Here is a 10,511-nt window from a genome sequence, read left to right on the forward strand (position 1 = left end):
ATTACGATCCAACACTTATTCGCCTATGAACCATCGCTACTCAACCATTTTTTGCATCACAGTTGGTGACTGGGTACGAGCCTAATGTCTCACACTTACGCATAATTGGGTACATAGTCTATGTGGCAATTGTGCAGCCAAAACGTACCAAAATGGGTCCTCAGCGACGAATAGGTTTATATTGGATATGATTCTCCATCTATCATCTGTTATATAAAACCCTTGACAGGCGATCTCTTTACCGCTAGATTTTCATATTGTCACTTTGATGAGACAGTTTTCTCATCGTTAAGAGGAGATGAGAACGTCAACGTTCAATGAGAAAGACAAGAATTGTCGTGGTCTATTCTCACTTTGTCTCATCTTGATCCCCAAGCCGCATAATCTGACATTAAAGTGAGAAAAATTATCGAACTTCATAACATAGCAAATGCATTGCCTGATACGTTTTCTGATATCACTAAAGTTATGAGATCACACATATCTACTGCAAACGTGATTGCAAGGATAGACATCCCTACAATCCCTACAATGAGACATAGCGTCACCCCAAGGAGAACTGGGCACGGCGCTGCCACCCTACATGGTGGCACGATAGCAACATAGGCCACAACCTCTACAAGGAAGCGTGGGAGGCCTGTGGGTTCAATAAATTCTCGCCCTACGAAGAGAGTGAATTTGGTATAACCTAATCCATTAATCATTGACACTAAAACTTGTCCCATGAGATTATTTCGGATTATGGTTATGTCCAATAGACATCGTTGGTGGATGCTTCAACGTTAGAACCAACTCCTTCGAGTAGAGAGATCTTTGTTAACTACACTAGTGTATATAGGAAGTGGGATAGAAACACGATCATCATTGATGAGATATTGGCATATTCTGTTGCACGCAAAATTATTGACTCTAATGACATCGAATCCCGCTCCATTGATGAATGCCAATGTAGAGCAGATTGACCTAACTGAAAAGATGCGATCCATGCTGAACTTGATTTGCTAACGAAGAGGAAGGTTTTCGGGCCAGTAATGCGAACATTTCCTAACATAAAACCTATTAGACACAAATGGGTCTTCATTAGAAAGTGTAATGAGAAAATGAGATAGTAAGATAGAAAGCTCGCCTTGTGGTGCAAGGCTTCTCTTAACGCCCCAGAGTCTACTTGGAGGAAATATACTCTTCCATAATGAACGTTATAACATTCTGTTACCTTGTTAGTTTGGTAGCTTCCGAAAAACTAAACATGCAGCTTATACATGTAGTCACAACATATCTCTATGATAATATATATATATATAATTAAAGTCTCTAATGGATTCCAATTACCCAAATCAGTAGTTTTCGACCACGGAGCGCGTTTTCGATTAGATTAGAGTGCTGACTTTACGGATTAAAGCAATATGGACGGATGTGGTATAACCATCTAAGTGATTACTTGATTGGGAAGGGATATGTTAATAATGAATTATGCCCATGCATTTTCATTAAGAAGACAAGTTCCAGATTTGCTATTGTTGCTGTATATGTTGAAGGCATGATCATAATTGGAACTCTAGATGAGTTAAAGGAAATTGCAGAGCACCTGAAACCCAAATTTGCGATGAAAGATCTTAGGAAAATACAATTTTATCTCGGTTTAGAACTTGAGCACCATGTCGATGAAATTTTGATTCATCAATCGTCTTACATACAAAAGATGCTTAGGCATTTTAATAATGATACAGTCAAACTTGTTAGCACTCCCATGGTCGTCTGAAGTCTTGACCATAAAAAAGATCTGTTTTGTCCCAAGGATGATAACGAAGACGTGTTAGAGGCTAAAGTTCCCTATCTAAGTGCAATAGGCGCATTATTGTACTTAGAACAATGCACAAGACTGAATATCTCATTCGCTGTGAACTTGTTAGCTAGATATAGCTCTGCGTCAACGCGACACTATTGGACTGGTGTAAAGAATATCTTTCGATATGTAAAAGGTACGATAGATATGGGCTTATTTAATCCCTATAGAGAGAAAATCAAGCTTGATATGATGGAATCAGACTCCCCATATCATGGAGCTGCCGCCATTGCTCCATGATATGGGAATTAAACACCGCAAACTGATGCTAGATACCTCTCTGATCCATACAAAGGAAGTTCCCAAACTGGTTATGTGTTTACCATCCCGCGATATCTTGGAGGTCTACTAAATAGACCCTTGCTCATTCTTTGAATCATGCAGAGATTATAGCTCTTCATGAAGTCGTTTGTGAATGTTTATGGCTTAGGTCCATAATTAGGAATATTCGAGGAACATGCAGTTTAGTTTGAAGTCTACCACAGATGAACGCAAATGCATTTATGAGGATAATGCTGCTTGCATTGAAATGCATTGAAACAAATGAAGTAAGGTTTCATCAAAGGCGACAATACTAAGCATATATCGCGTAAGTTTTTCTACAATCAGCAACAACAAACTGTCCTCAAGATCAAAGTCAATTAAGTTCGATCTGAGGATATTGTGGCAGACTTATTTACTAAGTCATTGTCTAAATCCACATTCGAGATACATGTGAGTATGATTGGTCTACAAAAATTATCTGAACTCCCATGATTGCAGCTATCAGAGGGAGACATTTATAATATCAGGGGGGGCTTGATAGTGTTGTACTCTTTTTCCCCTTTGACCGAGATTATTTTTGTCTCACTGAATTTTTGTTGCTCGACAAGTTTTTAATGAGGCAATATGAGAAGCACCATTGACGACATTCATGTTTGGACGGTACAAGGGGGAGGTTAATTTAGTGTGTCTGGCCCAAACAGATCTCCTTATCCTAATTGTAATTGGGATAGATTATTCTAAATATCCTAATCTTAATTAGAATATGATTCCTTGTACTCAAAGATATTGTGCTTGTAATTCTCTATAAATAGAGGGCCCTATTATCAATGGAATACACATCTACTTTCTCTTGAATCTCTTTTTCCTACAACAAAAGCAGGTATTTTGAATATATGACTAATTAAGGCATGTGCATAATATAATGTATAATAGAGATTTGAAAACAATAATATGATGACGTAACCGATGGACATTCCAGTCTTAGTTTTAAGACTAATTTAATCTATGCTAGTTCGCCTAATTCCCAATGATTATGTTACTAATATATTTTTGATATGATTGTTTTCATATGTGGTACGTCAATCATGAGCTACATCATTCAATTTACTACCCAATGTAGAGATTTCCTACCATTAATTTATAATTTTATATCAATAATTCTTCATTCATCTTGATCAGTTAGACAGTCTTAAGGTTGATATTGGTTATAAGTCTAATTTAATCGTATGCAATTTTAATTTTTCATTTATCGTGATTAATGTTCATATATTATTGGTTGGTTAGACAATCTTAAGGAAAGTTATGAAGTACAATATATAAGAGCATTCTCCAGTGGAGATGTCTTTTGATTTTTGTCAAATTTAAATTGAGTGTTTCTATTGGGACCTCCAAATCTGCTCAGTTGACCTCATTCTATTATAAATTATTAAATGACATATATAACCTCTTATAAAATGACTATTAAGGACAATAATTATACCCAAAAAAAATTATATTTAATTTCTCTATACTTTCCAATTCAATAATATTATATTACATTCTTTATTATTTTCCTTATCTATTTTTATTTTCCAATTTCACTACATACTCATTAACGCATTTATATATATTTAATAAGAATTAAAACTATAATCAAGATCATGTGACATAAAAGTTCCTATCATCATATAGGTTGAACGCATATTGATGAGGGATAACAAAAGAAATCATATTATAACCTAAATCCTAGTCTATCTATTATATTTTGAAAAAAAAAAAAAAGAGCTAGCCGTGAAAAGAAAATCTAAAAAACTATTAAATAATTAATCATGAGGTACAAAAAATAGAGAAAATAATTAAACATTAAGAAAAATTATTCTTCATTTTTTTTTTGCACATCTACAAGAGAAAAAAAAAACAATTCTTTTTTTTTTTGAATAAAGCCCAATACCTTGTGTTTTTCTTTTTTATTGAATAAGAGATTTATGTAATCTAGTTAAGGAATGAGTATGTAATTAATGATGGTTTGTTTACAAATTATATGAGTGAGGTTATTTCAGGAACTTGAGTGAGGTTTAGTGAGTAAATTTAGTATTTGAAAATTTAATAAGAGGTGTAAAAAGCAAGGAGGTCAAGTGAGTAAATTTGGAGGTTCTAATAGAAAAACTCATTTAAATTTAACAGCTGACATGACAATTTGACATTTACTAGAATTCCTACTCTAATAGATGGGTCAAAAAAATATTATTATTTTATTACTTTTTTCTCCTTTCTTTTGTTTTTTATGTTTATCATTCATTCTCTCTTTTCCTCAACAATCTTCATTATCCTTCTCAAAGGCCTTTATCTTTCTGTAACATCAGTTAATCTTGTAAGGCAGACCAAAGATCTTGAGAAGATTCTTTGGACTATCAACCATCCTTTTCATATCTCATCCCATCTGTTTGGACTATTTTCTCTTTCCTTCTCTATCTTCCTTTCCTCTTTGGGTTGTTTCTCTCCATCATATTCATTTTTTTTTTTCAAATACCGATCAATCATCGCTAGCCATAGATGTACTCTTTGGGTTTAGCCATGTAGGTATTCTTGAACCTCCTAAATCTCTTTTTCAGAGATCCTTTTACCCAGCAATCATCTTCTTCCTCTGAACCCAAACTGCTTTTCCCCTTCTTGATCTTCACATCTTTTAACAATTTGATGTTCTGGGTATACACCAATCAAAATTTTGATTAGAGTTATTTTTTTTTTTTGACTTTGTCAAAAGGAACCCAAAGGTTTCCTAGGCCCAAAATAAACTCATTCGGCGCATGTGAAATGCTCCAACTGTGCATTGCAGCACAGTGTCTGACCACTTTGACAGCTTCAGGGTTCAAACCTAGGTTGGGGAGCACACCCAACTAGGCAAGAACCACTAGGCCACTTGCAGTGGTTTTGATTAGAGTTATAACCTCATTAGAATCAGATTTCTACTGATATATTCTTAAAATTTCAGATAGTATTGCTTCTATTACGCCAAAATTGTAGATCTACAGACTGTTGCTTTGGTCTGGATAGGAAAGAAAGAGAGAGAGAGACGAGAATGAAAGAGAGAAATAATTTTAAAAAAATAAAAGACAGGAGACTCAGCCACTGTCAAAATTTGACAGGTTGAAACAAAACTGTCATCCGCATGGCAAATGACATTTGGGTTGGATTTGTTTTCATCTGTCATTTATAGCTGTTGGGCCTCTACTTAAAAAATAACTACTCTGTTGGAGATGGTTTAACAACGCACAATTACTGGACTTAAATAAAAAAAATTGTTCAGCCCAAGAACAGATTGAACCGTTTGTTGATTCCTATTTCCTAATGCAATATTCATCTACATGTGCCATTAAAATACATAATGATAGATTTAACAAGAACTAATGTTTGGAATTGTTCGAGACGAGTAAAATAAATCAAATTATAAATTACTTAATTGTCTATTTATTACTATTTTTCCTCTTATTCCAGAAAAGAAAGGTTGCCAAATTGATTGCTTCCATGAAAGTTTCAAGTTAGACAATAACTCAGATGGTCCCCGTAACCTAGCTAACTGTATACACCAATGTAGTTAATTCAAACAAAAATGACTACAAAGATCGAGTCTTTAATAGCTAGATTGCGCCCCCAAATATCCAAGTACTCTTTGGTCGTTGGTCGTTGGTCGTTGCTAGAGTCCAGGACAGTTAAAGTGGGGGCTTCTTCACAGAACTCAAAGATGTGGGGGAGCTCCACAGTACCTGAGTACCCCATCACAACATAGCTAGCTGTCTCTCACAACCTAACAACTTCTCCTCCAAGAATATACCCAGTCAATATATATATATATATCACATTTCCACCCATTTTCTCATTCTTTCTTCTCTGCCTCTCTCTCTCTCTCTCTCTCTCTCTCTGTCTGAAGCTGAAGCTGAAGCTGAAGCAGAGTCAGTTTTTAATGGGCAATTGGGCACGGCGATCACAATCACTTAGATTACAGAAACGGTGTAGTTCGATCACAACCCACAATCACTAGCTTGTTTCCCCTTTGCAAAAGATTGAAGCTTTTCGATCCAAGCTTTGTTTTCTTAATTTTTGTTCTTGTTGTTGTTTTGTGTGTGTGTTTCAATCTTTTTGCTATGAGCTTCTTGCGGCCCTCTGCTTTGTACCAGTGCCTCCTTGCGTACCCTTCGCTGCGGTGGATGCCGTGTCAGAGTTGGGAGTTTCTCCGGTGGCCGGGGCTCGATGGGTTCATGAGACTCTTGGTCGTGGTGCTTCTCTGGACTATGTGTTCAGAAATCCGCTTCATTCCATCATCTTCCATGTACCCGACTCTTCGTGTTGGTGATCGAGTCCTGGTTGAAAAGGTGAACCCTTTATGTTTCGTTTCTGGGTTTTTCTTTTGTAAAGTCTTTCATACATTATTCAGTGGTTGGATTCTGCTTTCCTTTGTGTTCTAAGAAATGACAGCGATAATGCATGACCTTTCCTCTCTTGATTTTTGGTAATAGTGTTGAAATGTTTACCTGGTTTGACCTTGTGAATGTGTATGCAAAGACTCTCTTTGTGCCTATAGTCTTTAGAAATCCTCTGTCTTCACCATCACTGTGTTCATCCGATAGTCTTTGTGTAACTGGCCAATGTATTGTATGATCATGATAACGTTACTTGTATTTTCCTTTAGGAATATTGTACTAATCCACCAATGAGTAGATTATATCAGGATCGTGTTGTATTAGATGTACTTTTAGATTTGGACATCTGGTAGTTTGAGGACAGATGGTAGAGAGTGACTGTTTGATTGGATGGTATGAATGGGACTCTTTCTAAGATTACATTGTATTCTGGGTGCTTGAATACAAGATGACTTTTGGTGTATATCCTAACAGTTTAAGATTTTAGGAGCATTGAAAAACCAACAACATTTTCATGACAGCAGATCAGGAAATCCTGAGTTCTGGAGCTTTGCGATTACAGTCTCCCATTATAATTAGAATTTCACATATTTGGTCTTTTTTTGGATCTGAGATAAGCCTGCTTGTGAGGGAGATGAAAAAAAGAACTGGTGTCTTTGGTTTACTACCACATAGATTGGTTCTTTTATTACTTTCTTTTATGCTGTTAGGAGATTGACTCATTCCAGCAGTTGATGCAATTTCATCAAGTGAAATTATTTGGGGCAGAGGTGGTTATGGTGGTTGTCAGATTAGCTTCATTCTAGTAGCAACTATCAGCAATCAATTTTATTCTTGGTTTTTCTTCCAGCTCTGAGTAAATACTTATTACTGACAAGTACTTGGACATTCTGTTGGGACATTAGAGTCAGTACTCGGACATTCTGTTCATAAATATTTGCATCACAGTGGCATTCTTGCTCATAGCTTGGTAGCCTTTAGTTGAGTTGATGATTATCTCTCTTGGCATTTTTTACTTGGTGATTATTGTATGATCGGTCCCTGGTTTGTTTGTTTTTCTTGGTAGATCATTTTTCCTTCATCTGTTTTAAACTTTATGTCATACTTTGTTGTCATACACGAGCCGCAAAAAATCTTCTGTTAATTGATATTTTGTCATTCGTGGTAACTAACATTGCATATAAGCCAGGACTACCAATGATTTTTTTGGGGAGATCATTACATCCCTGGCTTTGTTCGTCTTTCTTCTTTCTTGATTTTTCTTTTCATAAAAGTTGTTGCAAAAAGTACCATTCAGTATCTGCTGAGTGCCAAGATGATTAGTAGTCATTAGCAATGTAGGAGTAAATGACAATACAGAATGAACAACTCATGTTATCTGCGGCGCTTGTGTAACTAGAGCTTTTATCTCAGAAAGTTGGGAAATCAATAGGTGAACAGTGGATATCTTACAAATTTTCCGCTGAGAAACATAATTTTAAAAGAGTTTTGACCTTTTCCCCATGAAATACAAAACAAACCTTCCTAAGCTACTTTTCTGAAATTATATCAGTTTGAACTTGTGAGTATATACAACTCAGTATAATATTATAATTGACACGACTGCTGCAATAATCAATTCAATTGGCATTTCATAGTTCATACCTGAACCCCTTGACATTGTAAAAGATGTTCAATCTCCTTTAAAAAGCTCCGGGATTCAGTCTAAATGGTAATACTAGACACCAAAACCTCTGTTTTCCCCGTGGCCTCTTTTCATAAAAAAATCTGTATGTCTATTACAACTTTTTCATTCATTGATATATTTGATTATGTGAAGGTGTTAATCTACCAAGAACTACCATTTTCTACTTATAGTTTTGATTAACATTGTGGTAACTCGGTAACTTTTTCAGGCCTCATATTACTTCAGAACCCCTGCTTTGCATGATATTGTAACGTTTCGATATCCAACACAGGTTAGTTCATTTAGCATACACTGGCTCAAGTCTCTTGGAGTAATGGTGTAACTCTTACTCATCTTGGCCACAAAGAGCTTTTACTCAGTTCTGTTGCTTGTTTTCCTGCAGGAACCTGGAGACTTAGAACAGATTGTTTTCATAAAGAGGATTGTTGCAAAAGCAGGAGACTTGGTTGAGGTATACTATTTATTGAGACTTTTAACATTTTATTGTGAATGTTATTAGGCTGTATCCAGAAAAGGATGGACTCGTATTCTTTCTTTGGTACATGGGCTTCTTATTATTTTCTTTTACTTATTCAAAATGCAGGACAATAGGGACCAATTGGTGTAAAAATGCATCAGGTTCAATTGACTGGATATTTTTACATTTTCATTCAACTCCATTGCAGGTTCGGAATGGATGGCTCTATGTCAATGGAATTGCACAGAAGGAAGATTTTATCGCAGAACCACCCACATATGTATTAGATTTAACTGTGAGTACCATGTCTTTTACTCATTTCTGTTTCCATTTACTGCACCTTTGATAGCATTTTCCAGTAGACTGTTCATTAACAGAATAATGTGTAGGCGCTGATCTGACAAATTCTTCAAAACAATCATCAGTAATGCTCCTTTACTTTGTGTACCTTCTCATCCCTATTTATATTTGGGTTCATCCATTCAGGAGCCTTTTATAGTGTAATAATATTTCAGTACAAAATTTACTTGTTCACTACTAATTTTTTATATTAATTAGTTTCTCTTGAGCCTAAAAGTTGCAATCTTTGTTCCACACATAACTATAACTTCTGGGGAATTTGCAGTATGTGCCTGAAGGCCATGTATATGTGCTGGGTGACAACCGTAACAACAGCTATGATTCTCATGTTTGGTTAGTATTTTCAACATGATCTACAATGCCTCTTCTCAACTAGTTTCATGAACTTGAAACTGTTAATTATTTTCTTCTCACTCTTCCTTTTCTCATTCTGTAAATCTTTTCTTCTGTGAACAGGGGACCCCTTCCCATGAAAAACATCATGGCAAGATATGTCACGTGTTGTCACAGACCTCCATGCAGTTAACTCGATATTTGAAGACTGGCTAGAGGTACTCAAAGCTAAAGGATATGGCATGAGAGGTAGTGTAGATATGCGTCGAATGCAGTCATTCGTACCCCGATTCTGATTGTAATTCCATTTTTAACATTCAATCAAGGCAACTTGATGCTGGATGCTGTCTGTATTTGTCTGTACTGTAGTACAATGCCTATGACTTGCTGGTAGACAATTGACAGAAAACTAAACTTCTTGTCGATGCTCTATTACAGACAACTCAACTTCTCTGTAGTAATCGATCTATTGGTCTGTACTCTGTTGTATAATAATGCAACTTAACTTCTTGTGATTGCTTTAACCATAGACAGCTGTATTGTGCTTGCTTCTGTTTGATTAAGCTGTGATTCATATTTGCATGGAAAAAAGAGATGCTAACTTCTCTAAACTACCACATTAGAGATGGAACCTTGTAAAAGCAGCAGGTTTAAGATTTTTTGGTTCATGGTTCAGTTTTTTGGTTGTTTCATATTCTGATCTATCTGTTTGTGCCTATTGTCCTAAGAATCCTGGTAGGAAATTAATCCCCCGCCATGCAAATACTAGTAGTAGAGATGGAAAGAAGAAACAACCAAGCCAAGAAGACAACAAGTTTTAACGAGGTTCGGCCAAAATCCATGCCTATGTCTTCGGAGAGCTTTCATCTTCACTATAAGAGAATTAAATAAGTACAAGATTACACTGCTCAAGTTTATGCACTTTGTATCCAACAAATACCCCTTGTACACTTTCTCTCATCCTAGAAGATCACTCTACCTCAAGAGCTATACACGCCCTTGAACACAACTCCCCATATCTTCTACATCTTGAAGACCCTTAGAGTTGCTCCTTGTCCTCTTGCTTGCCTCCACACAAGCTCCATTCATTTATAGCCATTGATAGAAGTCTCTAGAGTCATTTCATCAATGCTCATTCATGAATCAACTACCCATCTCCCACATTAACTC

At 36.0% G+C, this 10,511-nt stretch overlaps 1 protein-coding gene across 1 annotated transcript; it reads left to right on the plus strand.

The window, feature by feature from the left end:
- Window positions 1-5,970: 5,970 nt before the first annotated feature.
- LOC133740845 (chloroplast processing peptidase-like) lies at window positions 5,971-9,868 on the plus strand. The gene is made up of 6 exons (XM_062168781.1): window positions 5,971-6,456; window positions 8,400-8,462; window positions 8,574-8,642; window positions 8,857-8,943; window positions 9,274-9,341; window positions 9,465-9,868. The coding sequence occupies exons 1-6, from the start codon at window positions 6,229-6,231 to the stop codon at window positions 9,532-9,534; spliced, it is 585 nt and encodes a 194-aa protein (XP_062024765.1). The 5' UTR covers window positions 5,971-6,228; the 3' UTR covers window positions 9,535-9,868.
- The last annotated feature ends 643 nt before the right edge of the window (window positions 9,869-10,511 follow it).

The sequence above is a fragment of the Rosa rugosa genome, chromosome 3 (assembly GCF_958449725.1).
Source record: "Rosa rugosa chromosome 3, drRosRugo1.1, whole genome shotgun sequence".
NCBI lineage: Eukaryota > Viridiplantae > Streptophyta > Magnoliopsida > Rosales > Rosaceae > Rosa > Rosa rugosa.

Bases quoted from the DNA above. Each gene is read 5' to 3' on its own strand.
- LOC133740845 (XM_062168781.1), top strand. From the start codon at position 6,229: ATGAGCTTCTTGCGGCCCTCTGCTTTGTACCAGTGCCTCCTTGCGTAC. The intron at 6,457-8,399 runs GTGAACCCTTTA...TAACTTTTTCAG, and splicing joins ATCGAGTCCTGGTTGAAAAG to GCCTCATATTACTTCAGAAC. The intron at 8,944-9,273 runs GTGAGTACCATG...GGGAATTTGCAG, and splicing joins CATATGTATTAGATTTAACT to TATGTGCCTGAAGGCCATGT.